Raw genomic sequence first — 24,565 nt, 5'->3', positions numbered from 1 at the left:
TGTCTCTTCTCCTCCAGGCCCTAGTCTATAATACAGATTCATCCTATACTATGATCTCTGTCTCCTCTCCTCCAGGTCCTAGTCTATAATACAGATTCATCCTATACTATGATCTCTGTCTCTTCTCCTCTAGGCCCTAGTCTATAATACAGATTCATCCTATACTATGATCTCTGTCTCTTCTCCTCTAGGTCCTAGTCTATAATACAGATTCATCCTATACTATGATCTCTGTCTCTTCTCCTCTAGGCCCTAGTCTATAATACAGATTCATCCTATACTATGATCTCTGTCTCTTCTCCTCTAGGCCCTAGTCTATAATACAGATTCATCCTATACTATGATCTCTGTCTCCTCCAGGTCCTAGTCTATAATACAGATTCATCCTATACTATGATCTCTGTCTCTTCTCCTCCAGGCCCTAGTCTATAATACAGATTCATCCTATACTATGATCTCTGTCTCTTCTCCTCTAGGCCCTAGTCTATTATACAGATTCATCCTATACTATGATCTCTGTCTCTTCTCCTCTAGGCCCTAGTCTATAATACAGATTCATCCTATACTATGATCTCTGTCTCTTCTCCTCCAGGCCCTAGTCTATAATACAGATTCATCCTATACTATGTTCTCTGTCTCCTCTAGGCCCTAGTCTATAATACAGATTCATCCTATACTATGATCTCTGTCTCCTCTAGGCCCTAGTCTATAATACAGATTCATCCTATACTATGATCTCTGTCTCCTCTAGGCCCTAGTCTATAATACAGATTCATCCTATACTATGATCTCTGTCTCTTCTCCTCTAGGCCCTAGTCTATAATACAGATTCATCCTATACTATGATCTCTGTCTCCTCTAGGCCCTAGTCTATAATACAGATTCATCCTATACTATGATCTCTGTCTCTTCTCCTCTAGGTCCTAGTCTATAATACAGATTCATCCTATACTATGATCTCTGTCTCCTCCAGGCCCTAGTCTATAATACAGATTCATCCTATACTATGATCTCTGTCTCCTCTAGGCCCTAGTCTATAATACAGATTCATCCTATACTATGATCTCTGTCTCTTCTCCTCTAGGTCCTAGTCTATAATACAGATTCATCCTATACTATGATCTCTGTCTCTTCTCCTCCAGGCCCTAGTCTATAATACAGATTCATCCTATACTATGATCTCTGTCTCTTCTCCTCTAGGTCCTAGTCTATAATACAGATTCATCCTATACTATGATCTCTGTCTCCTCCAGGCCCTAGTCTATAATACAGATTCATCCTATACTATGATCTCTGTCTCCTCTCCTCTAGGTCCTAGTCTATAATACAGATTCATCCTATACTATGATCTCTGTCTCTTCTCCTCTAGGCCCTAGTCTATAATACAGATTCATCCTATACTATGATCTCTGTCTCTACTCCTCTAGGACCTAGTCTATAATACAGATTCATCCTATACTATGATCTCTGTCTCCTCTAGGTCCTAGTCTATAATACAGATTCATCCTATACTATGATCTCTGTCTCCTCTAGGCCCTAGTCTATAATACAGATTAATCCTAATCTATGATCTCTGTCTCCTCTAGGTCCTAGTCTATAATACAGATTCATCCTATACTATGATCTCTGTCTCCTCTAGGTCCTAGTCTATAATACAGATTCATCCTACACTATGATCTCTGTCTCTTCTCCTCTAGGTCCTAGTCTATAATACAGATTAATCCTATACTATGATCTCTGTCTCTTCTCCTCTAGGCCCTAGTCTATAATACAGATTCATCCTATACTATGATCTCTGTCTCCTCCAGGTCCTAGTCTATAATACAGATTCATCCTATACTATGATCTCTGTCTCTTCTCCTCCAGGCCCTAGTCTATAATACAGATTCATCCTATACTATGATCTCTGTCTCTTCTCCTCTAGGCCCTAGTCTATTATACAGATTCATCCTATACTATGATCTCTGTCTCTTCTCCTCTAGGCCCTAGTCTATAATACAGATTCATCCTATACTATGATCTCTGTCTCTTCTCCTCCAGGCCCTAGTCTATAATACAGATTCATCCTATACTATGTTCTCTGTCTCCTCTAGGCCCTAGTCTATAATACAGATTCATCCTATACTATGATCTCTGTCTCCTCTAGGCCCTAGTCTATAATACAGATTCATCCTATACTATGATCTCTGTCTCTTCTCCTCTAGGCCCTAGTCTATAATACAGATTCATCCTATACTATGATCTCTGTCTCTTCTCCTCTAGGCCCTAGTCTATAATACAGATTCATCCTATACTATGATCTCTGTCTCCTCTAGGCCCTAGTCTATAATACAGATTCATCCTATACTATGATCTCTGTCTCTTCTCCTCTAGGTCCTAGTCTATAATACAGATTCATCCTATACTATGATCTCTGTCTCCTCCAGGCCCTAGTCTATAATACAGATTCATCCTATACTATGATCTCTGTCTCCTCTAGGCCCTAGTCTATAATACAGATTCATCCTATACTATGATCTCTGTCTCTTCTACTCTAGGTCCTAGTCTATAATACAGATTCATCCTATACTATGATCTCTGTCTCTTCTCCTCCAGGCCCTAGTCTATAATACAGATTCATCCTATACTATGATCTCTGTCTCTTCTCCTCTAGGTCCTAGTCTATAATACAGATTCATCCTATACTATGATCTCTGTCTCCTCCAGGCCCTAGTCTATAATACAGATTCATCCTATACTATGATCTCTGTCTCCTCTCCTCTAGGTCCTAGTCTATAATACAGATTCATCCTATACTATGATCTCTGTCTCTTCTCCTCTAGGCCCTAGTCTATAATACAGATTCATCCTATACTATGATCTCTGTCTCTACTCCTCTAGGACCTAGTCTATAATACAGATTCATCCTATACTATGATCTCTGTCTCCTCTAGGTCCTAGTCTATAATACAGATTCATCCTATACTATGATCTCTGTCTCCTCTAGGCCCTAGTCTATAATACAGATTAATCCTAATCTATGATCTCTGTCTCCTCTAGGTCCTAGTCTATAATACAGATTCATCCTATACTATGATCTCTGTCTCCTCTAGGTCCTAGTCTATAATACAGATTCATCCTACACTATGATCTCTGTCTCTTCTCCTCTAGGTCCTAGTCTATAATACAGATTAATCCTATACTATGATCTCTGTCTCCTCTAGGCCCTAGTCTATAATACAGATTCATCCTATACTATGATCTCTGTCTCCTCTAGGCCCTAGTCTATAATACAGATTCATCCTATACTATGATCTCTGTCTCTTCTCCTCCAGGTCCTAGTCTATAATACAGATTCATCCTATACTATGATCTCTGTCTCTTCTCCTCTAGGCCCTAGTCTATAATACAGATTCATCCTATACTATGATCTCTGTCTCCTCTAGGTCCTAGTCTATAATACAGATTCATCCTATACTATGATCTCTGTCTCCTCCTCTAGGTCCTAGTCTATAATACAGATTCATCCTATACTATGATCTCTGTCTCCTCTAGGTCCTAGTCTATAATACAGATTCATCCTATACTATGATCTCTGTCTCCTCCTCTAGGCCCTAGTCTATAATACAGATTCATCCTATACTATGATCTCTTCTCCTCTAGGCCCTAGTCTATAATACAGATTCATCCTATACTATGATCTCTGTCTCTTCTCCTCTAGGCCCTAGTCTATAATACAGATTCATCCTATACTATGATCTCTGTCTCCTCTAGGCCCTAGTCTATAATACAGATTCATCCTATACTATGATCTCTGTCTCTTCTCCTCTAGGTCCTAGTCTATAATACAGATTCATCCTATACTATGATCTCTGTCTCCTCTAGGTCCTAGTCTATAATACAGATTCATCCTATACTATGATCTCTGTCTCTTCTCCTCTAGGTCCTAGTCTATAATACAGATTCATCCTATACTATGATCTCTGTCTCCTCTCCTCTAGGCCCTAGTCTATAATACAGATTCATCCTATACTATGATCTCTGTCTCTTCTCCTCTAGGCCATAGTCTATAATACAGATTCATCCTATACTATGATCTCTGTCTCCTCTCCTCTAGGCCCTAGTCTATAATACAGATTCATCCTATACTATGATCTCTGTCTCTTCTCCTCTAGGCCCTAGTCTATAATACAGATTCATCCTATACTATGATCTCTGTCTCTTCTCCTCTAGGTCCTAGTCTATAATACAGATTAATCCTATACTATGATCTCTGTCTCTTCTCCTCTAGGTCCTAGTCTATAATACAGATTCATCCTATACTATGATCTCTGTCTCTTCTCCTCCAGGCCCTAGTCTATAATACAGATTCATCCTATACTATGATCTCTGTCTCTTCTCCTCTAGGTCCTAGTCTATAATACAGATTCATCCTATACTATGATCTCTGTCTCCTCTAGGTCCTAGTCTATAATACAGATTCATCCTATACTATGATCTCTGTCTCTCCTCCTCTAGGCCCTAGTCTATAATACAGATTCATCCTATACTATGATCTCTGTCTCTTCTCCTCTAGGTCCTAGTCTATAATACAGATTCATCCTATACTATGATCTCTGTCTCCTCCAGGCCCTAGTCTATAATACAGATTCATCCTATACTATGATCTCTGTCTCTTCTCCTCTAGGTCCTAGTCTATAATACAGATTCATCCTATACTATGATCTCTGTCTCTTCTCCTCTAGGCCCTAGTCTATAATACAGATTCATCCTATACTATGATCTCTGTCTCCTCTAGGCCCTAGTCTATAATACAGAATCATCCTATACTATGATCTCTGTCTCTGTCTCCTTTAGGTCCTAGTCTATAATACAGATTCATCCTATACTATGATCTCTGTCTCTACTCCTCCAGGCCCTAGTCTATAATACAGATTCATCCTATACTATGATCTCTGTCTCCTCCAGGTCCTAGTCTATAATACAGATTCATCCTATACTATGATCTCTGTCTCCTCCAGGCCCTAGTCTATAATACAGATTCATCCTATACTATGATCTCTGTCTCCTCTCCTCCAGGCCCTAGTCTATAATACAGATTCATCCTATACTATGATCTCTGTCTCTTCTCCTCCAGGCCCTAGTCTATAATACAGATTAATCCTATACTATGATCTCTGTCTCCTCTCCTCTAGGCCCTAGTCTATAATACAGATTCATCCTATACTATGATCTCTGTCTCTACTCCTCCAGGCCCTAGTCTATAATACAGATTCATCCTATACTATGATCTCTGTCTCTTCTCCTCTAGGCCCTAGTCTATAATACAGATTCATCCTATACTATGATCTCTGTCTCCTCTAGGTCCTAGTCTCTAATACAGATTCATCCTATACTATGATCTCTGTCTCCTCTAGGCCCTAGTCTATTATACAGATTCATCCTATACTATGATCTCTGTCTCCTCTAGGCCCTAGTCTATTATACAGATTCATCCTATACTATGATCTCTGTCTCTTCTCCTCTAGGTCCTAGTCTATAATACAGATTCATCCTATACTATGATCTCTGTCTCTTCTCCTCTAGGTCCTAGTCTATAATACAGATTCATCCTATACTATGATCTCTGTCTCCTCTCCTCCAGGTCCTAGTCTATAACACAGATTCATCCTATACTATGATCTCTGTCTCCTCTAGGTCCTAGTCTATAATACAGATTCATCCTATACTATGATCTCTGTCTCCTCTAGGTCCTAGTCTATAATACAGATTCATCCTATACTATGGTCTCTGTCTCCTCTAGGTCCTAGTCTATAATACAGATTCATCCTATACTATGATCTCTGTCTCTACTCCTCCAGGTCCTAGTCTATAATACAGATTCATCCTATACTATGATCTCTGTCTCCTCTAGGCCCTAGTCTATAATACAGATTCATCCTATACTATGATCTCTGTCTCCTCTCCTCTAGGCCCTAGTCTATAATACAGATTCATCCTATACTATGATCTCTGTCTCCTCTCCTCCAGGTCCTAGTCTATAACACAGATTCATCCTATACTATGATCTCTGTCTCCTCTAGGTCCTAGTCTATAATACAGATTCATCCTATACTATGATCTCTGTCTCTTCTCCTCTAGGTCCTAGTCTATAATACAGATTCATCCTATACTATGATCTCTGTCTCCTCTCCTCTAGGCCCTAGTCTATAATACAGATTCATCCTATACTATGATCTCTGTCTCTTCTCCTCTAGGCCATAGTCTATAATACAGATTCCTCCTATACTATGATCTCTGTCTCCTCTCCTCTAGGCCCTAGTCTATAATACAGATTCATCCTATACTATGATCTCTGTCTCTTCTCCTCTAGGCCCTAGTCTATAATACAGATTCATCCTATACTATGATCTCTGTCTCTTCTCCTCTAGGTCCTAGTCTATAATACAGATTAATCCTATACTATGATCTCTGTCTCTTCTCCTCTAGGTCCTAGTCTATAATACAGATTCATCCTATACTATGATCTCTGTCTCTTCTCCTCCAGGCCCTAGTCTATAATACAGATTCATCCTATACTATGGTCTCTGTCTCTTCTCCTCTAGGTCCTAGTCTATAATACAGATTCATCCTATACTATGATCTCTGTCTCCTCTAGGTCCTAGTCTATAATACAGATTCATCCTATACTATGATCTCTGTCTCTCCTCCTCTAGGCCCTAGTCTCTAATACAGATTCATCCTATACTATGATCTCTGTCTCTTCTCCTCTAGGTCCTAGTCTATAATACAGATTCATCCTATACTATGATCTCTGTCTCCTCCAGGCCCTAGTCTATAATACAGATTCATCCTATACTATGATCTCTGTCTCTTCTCCTCTAGGTCCTAGTCTATAATACAGATTCATCCTATACTATGATCTCTGTCTCTTCTCCTCCAGGTCCTAGTCTATAATACAGAATCATCCTATACTATGATCTCTGTCTCTGTCTCCTTTAGGTCCTAGTCTATAATACAGATTCATCCTATACTATGATCTCTGTCTCTACTCCTCCAGGCCCTAGTCTATAATACAGATTCATCCTATACTATGATCTCTGTCTCCTCCAGGTCCTAGTCTATAATACAGATTCATCCTATACTATGATCTCTGTCTCCTCCAGGCCCTAGTCTATAATACAGATTCATCCTATACTATGATCTCTGTCTCCTCTCCTCCAGGCCCTAGTCTATAATACAGATTCATCCTATACTATGATCTCTGTCTCTTCTCCTCCAGGCCCTAGTCTATAATACAGATTAATCCTATACTATGATCTCTGTCTCCTCTCCTCTAGGCCCTAGTCTATAATACAGATTCATCCTATACTATGATCTCTGTCTCTACTCCTCCAGGCCCTAGTCTATAATACAGATTCATCCTATACTATGATCTCTGTCTCTTCTCCTCTAGGCCCTAGTCTATAATACAGATTCATCCTATACTATGATCTCTGTCTCCTCTAGGTCCTAGTCTCTAATACAGATTCATCCTATACTATGATCTCTGTCTCCTCTAGGCCCTAGTCTATTATACAGATTCATCCTATACTATGATCTCTGTCTCCTCTAGGCCCTAGTCTATTATACAGATTCATCCTATACTATGATCTCTGTCTCTTCTCCTCTAGGTCCTAGTCTATAATACAGATTCATCCTATACTATGATCTCTGTCTCTTCTCCTCTAGGTCCTAGTCTATAATACAGATTCATCCTATACTATGATCTCTGTCTCCTCTCCTCCAGGTCCTAGTCTATAACACAGATTCATCCTATACTATGATCTCTGTCTCCTCTAGGTCCTAGTCTATAATACAGATTCATCCTATACTATGATCTCTGTCTCCTCTAGGTCCTAGTCTATAATACAGATTCATCCTATACTATGGTCTCTGTCTCCTCTAGGTCCTAGTCTATAATACAGATTCATCCTATACTATGATCTCTGTCTCTACTCCTCCAGGTCCTAGTCTATAATACAGATTCATCCTATACTATGATCTCTGTCTCCTCTAGGCCCTAGTCTATAATACAGATTCATCCTATACTATGATCTCTGTCTCCTCTCCTCTAGGCCCTAGTCTATAATACAGATTCATCCTATACTATGATCTCTGTCTCCTCTCCTCCAGGTCCTAGTCTATAACACAGATTCATCCTATACTATGATCTCTGTCTCCTCTAGGTCCTAGTCTATAATACAGATTCATCCTATACTATGATCTCTGTCTCCTCTAGGTCCTAGTCTATAATACAGATTCATCCTATACTATGATCTCTGTCTCCTCTAGGTCCTAGTCTATAATACAGATTCATCCTATACTATGATCTCTGTCTCTACTCCTCCAGGTCCTAGTCTATAATACAGATTCATCCTATACTATGATCTCTGTCTCCTCTAGGCCCTAGTCTATAATACAGATTCATCCTATACTATGATCTCTGTCTCCTCCAGGCCCTAGTCTATAATACAGATTCATCCTATACTATGATCTCTGTCTCTTCTCCTCTAGGCCCTAGTCTATAATACAGATTCATCCTATACTATGATCTCTGTCTCTACTCCTCTAGGTCCTAGTCTATAATACAGATTCATCCTATACTATGATCTCTGTCTCCTCTAGGCCCTAGTCTATAATACAGATTCATCCTATACTATGATCTCTGTCTCCTCCAGGCCCTAGTCTATAATACAGATTCATCCTATACTATGATCTCTGTCTCCTCTCCTCCAGGCCCTAGTCTATAATACAGATTCATCCTATACTATGATCTCTGTCTCTTCTCCTCCAGGCCCTAGTCTATAATACAGATTAATCCTATACTATGATCTCTGTCTCCTCTCCCCTAAGCCCTAGTCTATAATACAGATTCATCCTATACTATGATCTCTGTCTCTACTCCTCCAGGCCCTAGTCTATAATACAGATTCATCCTATACTATGATCTCTGTCTCTTCTCCTCTAGGCCCTAGTCTATAATACAGATTCATCCTATACTATGATCTCTGTCTCCTCTAGGTCCTAGTCTCTAATACAGATTCATCCTATACTATGATCTCTGTCTCTTCTCCTCTAGGTCCTAGTCTATAATACAGATTCATCCTATACTATGATCTCTGTCTCCTCTAGGCCCTAGTCTATTATACAGATTCATCCTATACTATGATCTCTGTCTCTTCTCCTCTAGGTCCTAGTCTATAATACAGATTCATCCTATACTATGATCTCTGTCTCTTCTCCTCTAGGTCCTAGTCTATAATACAGATTCATCCTATACTATGATCTCTGTCTCCTCTCCTCCAGGTCCTAGTCTATAACACAGATTCATCCTATACTATGATCTCTGTCTCCTCTAGGTCCTAGTCTATAATACAGATTCATCCTATACTATGATCTCTGTCTCCTCTAGGTCCTAGTCTATAATACAGATTCATCCTATACTATGATCTCTGTCTCCTCTAGGTCCTAGTCTATAATACAGATTCATCCTATACTATGATCTCTGTCTCTACTCCTCCAGGTCCTAGTCTATAATACAGATTCATCCTATACTATGATCTCTGTCTCCTCTAGGCCCTAGTCTATAATACAGATTCATCCTATACTATGATCTCTGTCTCCTCTCCTCTAGGCCCTAGTCTATAATACAGATTAATCCTATACTATGATCTCTGTCTCCTCTCCTCCAGGTCCTAGTCTATAACACAGATTCATCCTATACTATGATCTCTGTCTCCTCTAGGCCCTAGTCTATAATACAGATTCATCCTATACTATGATCTCTGTCTCCTCCAGGCCCTAGTCTATAATACAGATTCATCCTATACTATGATCTCTGTCTCCTCTCCTCCAGGCCCTAGTCTATAATACAGATTCATCCTATACTATGATCTCTGTCTCTTCTCCTCCAGGCCCTAGTCTATAATACAGATTAATCCTATACTATGATCTCTGTCTCCTCTCCTCTAGGCCCTAGTCTATAATACAGATTCATCCTATACTATGATCTCTGTCTCTACTCCTCCAGGCCCTAGTCTATAATACAGATTCATCCTATACTATGATCTCTGTCTCTTCTCCTCTAGGCCCTAGTCTATAATACAGATTCATCCTATACTATGATCTCTGTCTCCTCTAGGTCCTAGTCTCTAATACAGATTCATCCTATACTATGATCTCTGTCTCTTCTCCTCTAGGTCCTAGTCTATAATACAGATTCATCCTATACTATGATCTCTGTCTCCTCTAGGCCCTAGTCTATTATACAGATTCATCCTATACTATGATCTCTGTCTCTTCTCCTCTAGGTCCTAGTCTATAATACAGATTCATCCTATACTATGATCTCTGTCTCTTCTCCTCTAGGTCCTAGTCTATAATACAGATTCATCCTATACTATGATCTCTGTCTCCTCTCCTCCAGGTCCTAGTCTATAACACAGATTCATCCTATACTATGATCTCTGTCTCCTCTAGGTCCTAGTCTATAATACAGATTCATCCTATACTATGATCTCTGTCTCCTCTAGGTCCTAGTCTATAATACAGATTCATCCTATACTATGATCTCTGTCTCCTCTAGGTCCTAGTCTATAATACAGATTCATCCTATACTATGATCTCTGTCTCTACTCCTCCAGGTCCTAGTCTATAATACAGATTCATCCTATACTATGATCTCTGTCTCCTCTAGGCCCTAGTCTATAATACAGATTCATCCTATACTATGATCTCTGTCTCCTCTCCTCTAGGCCCTAGTCTATAATACAGATTCATCCTATACTATGATCTCTGTCTCCTCTCCTCCAGGTCCTAGTCTATAACACAGATTCATCCTATACTATGATCTCTGTCTCCTCTAGGTCCTAGTCTATAATACAGATTCATCCTATACTATGATCTCTGTCTCCTCTAGGTCCTAGTCTATAATACAGATTCATCCTATACTATGATCTCTGTCTCCTCTAGGTCCTAGTCTATAATACAGATTCATCCTATACTATGATCTCTGTCTCTACTCCTCCAGGTCCTAGTCTATAATACAGATTCATCCTATACTATGATCTCTGTCTCCTCTAGGCCCTAGTCTATAATACAGATTCATCCTATACTATGATCTCTGTCTCTTCCAGGCCCTAGTCTATAATACAGATTCATCCTATACTATGATCTCTGTCTCTTCTCCTCTAGGCCCTAGTCTATAATACAGATTCATCCTATACTATGATCTCTGTCTCTTCTCCTCTAGGTCCTAGTCTATAATACAGATTCATCCTATACTATGATCTCTGTCTCCTCCAGGCCCTAGTCTATAATACAGATTCATCCTATACTATGATCTCTGTCTCCTCCAGGCCCTAGTCTATAATACAGATTCATCCTATACTATGATCTCTGACTCCTCTAGGTCCTAGTCTATAATACAGATTCATCCTATACTATGATCTCTGTCTCTTCTCCTCTAGGCCCTAGTCTATAATACAGATTCATCCTATACTATGATCTCTGTCTCTTCTCCTCTAGGTCCTAGTCTATAATACAGATTCATCCTATACTATGATCTCTGTCTCCTCTCCTCTAGGCCCTAGTCTATAATACAGATTCATCCTATACTATGATCTCTGTCTCCTCTAGGTCCTAGTCTATAATACAGATTCATCCTATACTATGATCTCTGTCTCTTCTCCTCTAGGCCCTAGTCTATAATACAGATTCATCCTATACTATGATCTCTGTCTCCTCCAGGCCCTAGTCTCTAATACAGATTCATCCTATACTATGATCTCTGTCTCTGTCTCCTCCAGGCCCTAGTTTATAATACAGATTCATCCTATACTATGATCTCTGTCTCCTCTAGGTCCTAGTCTCTAATACAGATTCATCCTATACTATGATCTCTGTCTCTTCTCCTCTTGGTCCTAGTCTATAATACAGATTCATCCTATACTATGATCTCTGTCTCCTCTAGGCCCTAGTCTATTATACAGATTCATCCTATACTATGATCTCTGTCTCCTCCAGGCCCGAGTCTATAATACAGATTCATCCTATACTATGATCTCTGTCTCTTCTCCTCTAGGTCCTAGTCTATAATACAGATTCATCCTATACTATGATCTCTGTCTCCTCTCCTCTAGGCCCTAGTCTATAATACAGATTCATCCTATACTATGATCTCTGTCTCCTCTAGGTCCTAGTCTATAATACAGATTCATCCTATACTATGATCTCTGTCTCTTCTCCTCTAGGTCCTAGTCTATAATACAGATTCATCCTATACTATGATCTCTGTCTCCTCTCCTCTAGGCCCTAGTCTATAATACAGATTCATCCTATACTATGATCTCTGTCTCTTCTCCTCTAGGCCCTAGTCTATAATACAGATTCATCCTATACTATGATCTCTGTCTCTTCTCCTCTAGGTCCTAGTCTATAATACAGATTCATCCTATACTATGATCTCTGTCTCTTCTCCTCCAGGCCCTAGTCTATAATACAGATTCATCCTATACTATGATCTCTGTCTCTTCTCCTCTAGGTCCTAGTCTATAATACAGATTCATCCTATACTATGATCTCTGTCTCCTCTAGGTCCTAGTCTATAATACAGATTCATCCTATACTATGATCTCTGTCTCTCCTCCTCTAGGCCCTAGTCTATAATACAGATTCATCCTATACTATGATCTCTGTCTCTTCTCCTCTAGGTCCTAGTCTATAATACAGATTCATCCTATACTATGATCTCTGTCTCCTCCAGGCCCTAGTCTATAATACAGATTCATCCTATACTATGATCTCTGTCTCTTCTCCTCTAGGTCCTAGTCTATAATACAGATTCATCCTATACTATGATCTCTGTCTCTTCTCCTCCAGGTCCTAGTCTATAATACAGAATCATCCTATACTATGATCTCTGTCTCTGTCTCCTTTAGGTCCTAGTCTATAATACAGATTCATCCTATACTATGATCTCTGTCTCTACTCCTCCAGGCCCTAGTCTATAATACAGATTCATCCTATACTATGATCTCTGTCTCCTCCAGGTCCTAGTCTATAATACAGATTCATCCTATACTATGATCTCTGTCTCCTCCAGGCCCTAGTCTATAATACAGATTCATCCTATACTATGATCTCTGTCTCCTCTCCTCCAGGCCCTAGTCTATAATACAGATTCATCCTATACTATGATCTCTGTCTCTTCTCCTCCAGGCCCTAGTCTATAATACAGATTAATCCTATACTATGATCTCTGTCTCCTCTCCTCTAGGCCCTAGTCTATAATACAGATTCATCCTATACTATGATCTCTGTCTCTACTCCTCCAGGCCCTAGTCTATAATACAGATTCATCCTATACTATGATCTCTGTCTCTTCTCCTCTAGGCCCTAGTCTATAATACAGATTCATCCTATACTATGATCTCTGTCTCCTCTAGGTCCTAGTCTCTAATACAGATTCATCCTATACTATGATCTCTGTCTCTTCTCCTCTAGGTCCTAGTCTATAATACAGATTCATCCTATACTATGATCTCTGTCTCCTCTAGGCCCTAGTCTATTATACAGATTCATCCTATACTATGATCTCTGTCTCTTCTCCTCTAGGTCCTAGTCTATAATACAGATTCATCCTATACTATGATCTCTGTCTCTTCTCCTCTAGGTCCTAGTCTATAATACAGATTCATCCTATACTATGATCTCTGTCTCCTCTCCTCCAGGTCCTAGTCTATAACACAGATTCATCCTATACTATGATCTCTGTCTCCTCTAGGTCCTAGTCTATAATACAGATTCATCCTATACTATGATCTCTGTCTCCTCTAGGTCCTAGTCTATAATACAGATTCATCCTATACTATGGTCTCTGTCTCCTCTAGGTCCTAGTCTATAATACAGATTCATCCTATACTATGATCTCTGTCTCTACTCCTCCAGGTCCTAGTCTATAATACAGATTCATCCTATACTATGATCTCTGTCTCCTCTAGGCCCTAGTCTATAATACAGATTCATCCTATACTATGATCTCTGTCTCCTCTCCTCTAGGCCCTAGTCTATAATACAGATTCATCCTATACTATGATCTCTGTCTCCTCTCCTCCAGGTCCTAGTCTATAACACAGATTCATCCTATACTATGATCTCTGTCTCCTCTAGGTCCTAGTCTATAATACAGATTCATCCTATACTATGATCTCTGTCTCCTCTAGGTCCTAGTCTATAATACAGATTCATCCTATACTATGATCTCTGTCTCCTCTAGGTCCTAGTCTATAATACAGATTCATCCTATACTATGATCTCTGTCTCTACTCCTCCAGGTCCTAGTCTATAATACAGATTCATCCTATACTATGATCTCTGTCTCCTCTAGGCCCTAGTCTATAATACAGATTCATCCTATACTATGATCTCTGTCTCCTCCAGGCCCTAGTCTATAATACAGATTCATCCTATACTATGATCTCTGTCTCTTCTCCTCTAGGCCCTAGTCTATAATACAGATTCATCCTATACTATGATCTCTGTCTCTACTCCTCTAGGTCCTAGTCTATAATACAGATTCATCCTATACTATGATCTCTGTCTCCTCTAGGCCCTAGTCTATAATACAGATTCATCCTATACTATGATCTCTGTCTCCTCTCCTCCAGGCCCTAGTCTATAATACAGATTCATCCTATACTATGATCTCTGTCTCTTCTCCTCCAGGCCCTAGTCTATAATACAGATTAATCCTATACTATGATCTCTGTCTCCTCTCCTCTAGGCCCTAGTCTATAATACAGATTCATCCTATACTATGATCTCTGTCTCTACTCCTCCAGGCCCTAGTCTATAATACAGATTCATCCTATACTATGATCTCTGTCTCTTCTCCTCTAGGCCCTAGTCTATAATACAGATTCATCCTATACTATGATCTCTGTCTCCTCTAGGTCCTAGTCTCTAATACAGATTCATCCTATACTATGATCTCTGTCTCTTCTCCTCTAGGTCCTAGTCTATAATACAGATTCATCCTATACTATGATCTCTGTCTCTAGGCCCTAGTCTATTATACAGATTCATCCTATACTATGATCTCTGTCTCTTCTCCTCTAGGTCCTAGTCTATAATACAGATTCATCCTATACTATGATCTCTGTCTCTTCTCCTCTAGGTCCTAGTCTATAATACAGATTCATCCTATACTATGATCTCTGTCTCCTCTCCTCCAGGTCCTAGTCTATAACACAGATTCATCCTATACTATGATCTCTGTCTCCTCTAGGTCCTAGTCTATAATACAGATTCATCCTATACTATGATCTCTGTCTCCTCTAGGTCCTAGTCTATAATACAGATTCATCCTATGCTATGATCTCTGTCTCCTCTAGGTCCTAGTCTATAATACAGATTCATCCTATACTATGATCTCTGTCTCTACTCCTCCAGGTCCTAGTCTATAATACAGATTCATCCTATACTATGATCTCTGTCTCCTCTAGGCCCTAGTCTATAATACAGATTCATCCTATACTATGATCTCTGTCTCCTCTCCTCTAGGCCCTAGTCTATAATACAGATTCATCCTATACTATGATCTCTGTCTCTTCTCCTCTAGGCCCTAGTCTATAATACAGATTCATCCTATACTATGATCTCTGTCTCTACTCCTCTAGGTCCTAGTCTATAATACAGATTCATCCTATACTATGATCTCTGTCTCCTCTAGGCCCTAGTCTATAATACAGATTCATCCTATACTATGATCTCTGTCTCCTCCAGGCCCTAGTCTATAATACAGATTCATCCTATACTATGATCTCTGTCTCCTCTAGTTCCTAGTCTATAATACAGATTCATCCTATACTATGATCTCTGTCTCTTCTCCTCTAGGCCCTAGTCTATAATACAGATTCATCCTATACTATGATCTCTGTCTCCTCCAGGCCCTAGTCTCTAATACAGATTCATCCTATACTATGATCTCTGTCTCCTCTAGGTCCTAGTCTATAGTACAGATTCATCCTATACTATGATCTCTGTCTCTGTCTCCTCCAGGCCCTAGTTTATAATACAGATTCATCCTATACTATGATCTCTGTCTCCTCTAGGTCCTAGTCTCTAATACAGATTCATCCTATACTATGATCTCTGTCTCTTCTCCTCTTGGTCCTAGTCTATAATACAGATTCATCCTATACTATGATCTCTGTCTCCTCTAGGCCCTAGTCTATTATACAGATTCATCCTATACTATGATCTCTGTCTCCTCCAGGCCCGAGTCTATAATACAGATTCATCCTATACTATGATCTCTGTCTCTTCTCCTCTAGGTCCTAGTCTATAATACAGATTCATCCTATACTATGATCTCTGTCTCCTCTCCTCTAGGCCCTAGTCTATAATACAGATTCATCCTATACTATGATCTCTGTCTCCTCTAGGTCCTAGTCTATAATACAGATTCATCCTATACTATGATCTCTGTCTCCTCTAGGTCCTAGTCTATAATACAGATTCATCCTATACTATGATCTCTGTCTCCTCCAGGCCCTAGTCTATAATACAGATTCATCCTATACTATGATCTCTGTCTCTTCTCCTCTAGGTCCTAGTCTATAATACAGATTCATCCTATACTATGATCTCTGTCTCCTCTCCTCTAGGCCCTAGTCTATAATACAGATTCATCCTATACTATGATCTCTGTCTCCTCTAGGTCCTAGTCTCTAATACAGATTCATCCTATACTATGATCTCTGTCTCTTCTCCTCTAGGTCCTAGTCTATAATACAGATTCATCCTATACTATGATCTCTGTCTCCTCTAGGCCCTAGTCTATTATACAGATTCATCCTATACTATGATCTCTGTCTCTTCTCCTCTAGGTCCTAGTCTATAATACAGATTCATCCTATACTATGATCTCTGTCTCTTCTCCTCTAGGTCCTAGTCTATAATACAGATTCATCCTATACTATGATCTCTGTCTCCTCTCCTCCAGGTCCTAGTCTATAATACAGATTCATCCTATACTATGATCTCTGTCTCCTCTAGGTCCTAGTCTATAATACAGATTCATCCTATACTATGATCTCTGTCTCCTCTAGGTCCTAGTCTATAATACAGATTCATCCTATACTATGATCTCTGTCTCCTCTAGGTCCTAGTCTATAATACAGATTCATCCTATACTATGATCTCTGTCTCTACTCCTCCACGTCCTAGTCTATAATACAGATTCATCCTATACTATGATCTCTGTCTCCTCTAGGCCCTAGTCTATAATACAGATTCATCCTATACTATGATCTCTGTCTCCTCTCCTCTAGGCCCTAGTCTATAATACAGATTCATCCTATACTATGATCTCTGTCTCTTCTCCTCTAGGCCCTAGTCTATAATACAGATTCATCCTATACTATGATCTCTGTCTCCTCTAGGTCCTAGTCTATAATACAGATTCATCCTATACTATGATCTCTGTCTCTTCTCCTCTAGGTCCTAGTCTATAATACAGATTCATCCTATACTATGATCTCTGTCTCTTCTCCTCCAGGCCCTAGTCTATAATACAGATTCATCCTATACTATGATCTCTGTCTCCTCCAGGCCCTAGTCTATAATACAGATTCATCCTATACTATGATCTCTGTCTCTTCTCCTCCAGGCCCTAGTCTATAATACAGATTCATCCTATACTATGATCTCTGTCTCTCCTCCTCTAGGCCCTAGTCTATAATACAGATTCATCCTATACTATGATCTCTGTCTCCTCTAGGCCCTAGTCTCTAATACAGATTCATCCTATACTATGATCTCTGTCTCTCCTCCTCTAGGTCCTAGTCTATAATACAGATTCATCCTATACTATGATCTCTGTCTCCTCTAGGTCCTAGTCTATAATACAGATTCATCCTATACTATGTTCTCTGTCTCTTCTCCTCTAGGCCCTAGTCTATAATACAGATTCATCCTATACTATGATCTCTGTCTCCTCTCCTCTAGGTCCTAGTGTATAATACAGATTCATCCTATACTATGATCTCTGTCTCTACTCCTCTAGGCCCTAGTCTATAATACAGATTCATCCTATACTATGATCTCTGTCTCTTCTCCTCTAGGTCCTAGTCTATAATACAGATTCATCCTATACTATGATCTCTGTCTCCTCTAGGTCCTAGTCTATAATACAGATTCATCCTATACTATGATCTCTGTCTCCTCTAGGTCCTAGTCTATAATACAGATTCATCCTATACTATGATCTCTGTCTCTTCTCCTCTAGGTCCTAGTCTATAATACAGATTCATCCTATGATCTCTGTCTCTTCTCCTCTAGGCCCTAGTCTATAATACAGATTCATCCTATACTATGATCTCTGTCTCCTCTAGGTCCTAGTCTATAATACAGATTCATCCTATACTATGATCTCTGTCTCCTCTCCTCCAGGTCCTAGTCTATAATACAGATTCATCCTATACTATGATCTCTGTCTCTTCTCCTCTAGGCCCTAGTCTATAATACAGATTCATCCTATACTACGATCTCTTAAAATCCCCCAGAGTAGAGAAAAAGACACTGTCAACTAAATACCTTCCAAAGAGAGAAAGAGAGACAAAGAAAGAAAGAGAAAGAGAGAGAAAGTTTTTGGTGATTCGTGACTGCAGTGGTGAGAGTGTGTTCGCTGAAACTTTGACTGCGGCAGCAAGAGAGAGAGAGGGAGAGAGAGAGAGAGAGAGAGAGAGACAGAGAGAGAGAGAAAGAGAGAGAGAGACAGAGAGAGAGAGAGAGAGAGAGAGAGACAGAGACAGAGAGACAGAGAGAGAGAGAGAGAGAGAGAGAGAGAGAGAGAGAGAGAGAGAGAGAGAGAGAGAGAGAGAGAGAGAGAAAGAGAGATAGAGAGAGAGAGAGAGAGAGAGAGAGAGAGAGAGAGAGAGAGAGAGAGAGAGAGAGAGAGGGAGAGGGAGTGTGACTGACCCAGTTTCCCAAACAGCTCCACTCCCAGCGCTGCGTAGATGAAGAACAGCAACATGAAGAGCAGACCCAGATTCCCCACCTAGAGACACAGGATGTTAGATATTACACACAGTACAGTACACACAAGGTCAGGTACAGTACACACACGGTCAGGTACAGTACACACACGGTCAGGTACAGTACACACACGGTCAGGTACAGTACACACACGGTCAGGTACAGTACACACACGGTCAGGTACAGTACACACACGGTCAGGTACAGTACACACACGGTCAGGTACAGTACACACAAGGTCAGGTACAGTACACACAAGGTCAGGTACAGTACACACAAGGTCAGGTACAGTACACACAAGGTCAGGTACAGTACACACAAGGTCAGGTACAGTACACACAAGGTCAGGTACAGTACACACAAGGTCAGGTACAGTACACACAAGGTCAGGTACAGTACACACAAGGTCAGGTACAGTACACACACGGTCAGGTACAGTACACACACGGTCAGGTACAGTACACACAAGGTCAGGTACAGTACACACACGGTCAGGTACAGTACACACAAGGTCAGGTACAGTACACACAAGGTCAGGTACAGTACACACACGGTCAGGTACAGTACACACAAGGTCAGGTACAGTACACACACGGTCAGGTACAGTACACACACGGTCAGGTACAGTACACACACGGTCAGGTACAGTACACACAAGGTCAGGTACAGTACACACACGGTCAGGTACAGTACACACACGGTCAGGTACAGTACACACACACACACACACACACACACACACACACACACACACACACACACACACACACACACACACACACACACACACACACACACACACACACACACACACACACACACACACACACACACACACACACACACACACACACCTTACCTGCGGCAAGGCCTGCATGACGGTGTCCAGAAGAGCTCTCATCCCTGTTGCCATCTTCAACAGCTTCAACACTGAGGAGAGAGACAACACTCCCTACTTTACCGCAAACACAATGGGGTGTGTGTGTCTACCTCTAGTGATCCTCAGTGCTCTGTCTACCTCTAGTGGTCCTCAGTACTGTGTCTACCTCTAGTGGTCCTCAGTACTGTGTCTACCTCTAGTGGTCCTCAGGACTGTGTCTACCTCTAGTGGTCCTCAGTACTGTGTCTACCTCTAGTGGTCCTCAGTACTGTGTCTACCTCTAGTGGTCCTCAGTGCTCTGTCTACCTCTAGTGGTCCTCAGTACTGTGTCTACCTCTAGTGGTCCTCAGTACTGTGTCTACCTCTAGTGGTCCTCAGGACTGTGTCTACCTCTAGTGGTCCTCAGGACTGTGTCTACCTCTAGTGGTCCTCAGTACTATGTCTACCTCTAGTGATCCTCAGGACTGTGTCTACCTCTAGTGATCCTCAGTACTGTGTCTACCTCTAGTGATCCTCAGTACTGTGTCTACCTCTAGTGATCCTCAGTACTGTGTCTACCTCTAGTGATCCTCAGTACTGTGTCTACCTCTAGTGATCCTCAGTACTGTGTCTACCTCTAGTGATCCTCAGGGCTGTGTCTACCTCTAGTGATCCTCAGGGCTGTGTCTACCTCTAGTGATCCTCAGTACTGTGTCTACCTCTAGTGGTCCTCAGCCTCTAGTGATCCTCAGTACTGTGTCTACCTCTAGTGATCCTCAGGGCTGTGTCTACCTCTAGTGGTCCTCAGTACTGTGTCTACCTCTAGTGGTCCTCAGGACTGTGTATACCTCTAGTGGTCCTCAGTACTGTGTCTACCTCTAGTGATCCTCAGGACTGTGTCTACCTCTAGTGATCCTCAGGGCTGTGTCTACCTCTAGCGATCCTCAGTACTGTGTCTACCTCTAGTGGTCCTCAGTACTGTGTCTACCTCTAGTGGTCCTCAGTACTGTGTCTACCTCTAGTGGTCCTCAGTACTATGTCTACCTCTAGTGGTCCTCAGTACTGTGTCTACCTCTAGTGATCCTCAGGACTGTGTCTACCTCTAGCGATCCTCAGTACTGTGTCTACCTCTAGTGGTCCTCAGTACTGTGTCTACCTCTAGTGGTCCTCAGTACTGTGTCTACCTCTAGTGGTCCTCAGTACTGTGTCTACGTCTAGTGGTCCTCAGTACTGTGTCTACCTCTAGTGATCCTCAGTACTGTGTCTACCTCGAGCGATCCTCAGGACTCTCATGATCCTGATGATGGTGGGGTTGATGGGTAGTGATGCGTTCATCTTTAGTTCCTCCAGAGTGATGCCCATGATGGACAGCAACACTATGGCGAGGTCCAGCTGGTTCCACCTGGATACACACACACACACACACACACAACACACAACACACAACACACACATACATTTTTGTGTCAATATCCAATGACCGAGTGAGGAACAGTTTTTGTGTGTGTGTGTGTATGTGTGTGTGTGTGTACGTGTGTGTGTGTGTATGTATGTGTGTGTGTGTATGTGTGTGGTATGTGTATGTGTAGTGTGTGTGTATGTGTGTGTTTGTGTATGTGTAGTGTGTGGTATGTGCATGTGTAGTGTGTGTGTGTATGTGTGTGTTTGTGTATGTGTATGTGTAGTGTGTGGTATGTGCATGTGTAGTGTGTGTGTGTGTATGTGTGTGTTTGTGTATGTGTCAGTGTGTGTAGTGTGTGTGTGTAGTGAATGTGTGTGTAGTGTGTGTGTGTATATGTGTGTTTGTGTATGTGTCAGTGTGTGTAGTGTGTAGTGTGTGTGTGTAGTGAATGTGTGTGTAGTGTGTGTGTGTGTGTACCTGTCTTTAAAAAACCTGTGCAGTCCGAAGGCCACTAGTTTCAGCAGCGTCTCGATGATGAAGATGCAGGTAAACAGGTAGTTACAGTACTTCAGAGCCTCCTCTAGATACTGGACACACACACACACAACACACACACACACACAACACACACAACACACACACACACACACACACACACACACACACACACACACACACACACACAACACACACACACACAACACACACACACACACACACACACACACACACAACACACACACACACACACACACACACACACACACAACACACACACACACACACACACACACACACACACACAACACACAACACACACACACACACACACACACAACACACAACACACACACACACAACACACAACACACCACACACACACACACACACACAACACACACACAACACACAACACACACAACACACAACACACAACACACACACACACACACACACACACACACACACACACACACACACACAACACACACACACAACACACACACACACACACACACACACACACACACACACACACACACACACACACACACACACACACACACACACACACACACACACACACACACACACAACACACAACACACACACACACACACACACACAACACACAACACACAACACACAACACACACACACACAACACACCACACACACACACACACACACAACACACACACAACACACAACACACAACACACACACACACAACACACAACACACAACACACACACACACACACACACACACACACACACACACAGATAGAGTTAGTACCTCTAGAAGGAAGAACGTTCCAGAAGACCCAGTATAGTAATGAAGGGTTCCAGCGGTTGGTTGATTTTCATACTGTCCTGGTTGCTATGGTTCCCTAATTGCAGTGTGGTTGCTATAGTTACCGGTGTGCGGGGTTACTTCTGTTACCTGAGGATGGTTGTACTGTGGTTGCTACAGTTACCCGAGGTTGGTTGTGGTGTGGTTGCTATAGTTACCTGTGGCTTGTTGTTGTGTGGTTGCTATAGTTACATGAGGCTGGTTGTAGTGTGGTGTGGTTGCTATAGTTACCTGTAGCTGGTTGTAGTGTGGTGTGGTTGCTATAGTTACCTGTGGCTGGTTGTAGTGTGGTGTGGTTGCTATACCTGAGTCTGGTTGTGGTGTGGTTGCTATAGTTACATGAGGCTGGTTGTGGTGTGGTTGCTATAGTTACCCGAGGCTGGTTGTAGTGTGGTGTGGTTGCTATAGTTGCCTGCGGCTGGTTGTGGTGTGGTTGCTATAGTTACCCGAGGCTGGTTGTTGTGTGGCTGCTATAGTTACCTGAGGCTGGTTGTTATAGTTACCTGAGGCTGGTTGTGGTGTGGTTGCTATAGTTACCTGTGGCTGGTTGTAATGCTCCATGCTCATGGTGACGACGTTGATGCCGATGATGACGGTGATGAAGAGGTCTAGGTAGTGGCTGGTGCACAACGTGTGGATGGTGAGACGCACCGGGGAGTAGTCCGCATAGTAGGGTCTCTGTTGGGCCTCTGGAACGCACACACACACACACACACACACACACACACACACACACACACACACACACACACACACACACACACACACACACACACACACACACATGTAGAGAGAGATACACACAGAGGACCAGAGTGACATCACCAGAGATATTACTAAGGGAGTTGACATTCAGTAACAGACAGTAACAATGACATCATCAGTAACAGACAGTAACTATGACATCACCGGTAACAGACAGTAACTATGACATCATCGGTAACAGACAGTAACTATGACATCACCGGTAACAGACAGTAACTATGACATCATCGGTAACAGACAGTAACTATGACATCACCGGTAACAGACAGTAACTATGACATCATCGGTAACAGACAGTAACTATGACATCATCAGTAACATACAGTAACTATGACGTCATCAGTAACAGACAGTAACTATGACATCATCAGTAACAGACAGTAACTATGACATCACCGGTAACAGACAGTAACTATGACATCATCGGTAACAGACAGTAACTATGACATCATCGGTAACAGACAGTAACTATGACATCATCAGTAACAGACATGGGTTTGGGGGTAAATTCAGTCAGAAATTGCAAATTCAAATCAATGATTGAATTTTTTAAAATCCGCTAAGTTTAAAATAATGGAACCATTTTTTATTTAAAATTCAAATTGATGCTGATGTTGAATGAACCCCCAGCCCTGCTAAGACAAACTGGACAAACACGTGAGGTCATCGTGAGGTCATCCCAACTCCTGCTGGACTGCCGTTTTGGTGGCAGTGTGATTACTGACGTCTAAAATAGGACATTTATCTATTGGTCAACGGTTTATATTTCTGAGTCTGCTGCCCGTCAAAACCATGTTTTTTTTCCCGGTATACCACCGACGATACCGTCTCATGTTTACCGGTACAGTAGCACCGACTGCATCGTATCGTACTGTTTGTTAGAGAGATGATGCTGCTGTAGGTGTATAAGACCTTAATCATGCAGGCCGACATCATGCCCACATTCAGAGCTAATGTAGCTAACGTAGCTAATATAGCTAACGTAGCGAACGTAGCGAACGTAGCGAACGTAGCGAACGTAGCTAATATAGCTAATGTAGCTAACGTAGCTAATATAGCTAACGTAGCTAACGTAGCTAATGTAGCTAACGTAGCTAATGTAGCTAACGTAGCGAACGTAGCTA

General features: G+C 41.4%; 1 protein-coding gene and 1 long non-coding RNA gene across 2 annotated transcripts in view; both read right to left on the bottom strand.

The window, feature by feature from the left end:
- The window catches only part of LOC139569188 (uncharacterized), a 318,710-nt gene that overhangs the window by 37,048 nt on the left and 257,097 nt on the right, over positions 1–24,565 (bottom strand). The window lies entirely within an intron of this gene.
- Positions 1–24,565, bottom strand: part of LOC139569172 (voltage-dependent T-type calcium channel subunit alpha-1H-like) — a 212,631-nt gene that overhangs the window by 36,293 nt on the left and 151,773 nt on the right. Inside the window, exons 29-33 of the mRNA XM_071390959.1 lie at positions 23,214–23,365; positions 21,798–21,907; positions 21,187–21,320; positions 19,919–19,989; positions 19,003–19,081 (exon numbers count right to left, since the gene is read on the bottom strand). Of these exons, the coding sequence (XP_071247060.1) occupies positions 19,003–19,081; positions 19,919–19,989; positions 21,187–21,320; positions 21,798–21,907; positions 23,214–23,365 (546 nt within the window). The remainder of the gene's footprint in view (positions 1–19,002; positions 19,082–19,918; positions 19,990–21,186; positions 21,321–21,797; positions 21,908–23,213; positions 23,366–24,565) is intronic.

Source organism: Salvelinus alpinus, chromosome 1 (genome assembly GCF_045679555.1).
Source record: "Salvelinus alpinus chromosome 1, SLU_Salpinus.1, whole genome shotgun sequence".
In the NCBI taxonomy this organism is placed as follows: Eukaryota; Metazoa; Chordata; class Actinopteri; order Salmoniformes; family Salmonidae; genus Salvelinus; species Salvelinus alpinus.
This window is presented reverse-complemented; position numbering and strand designations above follow the sequence as displayed.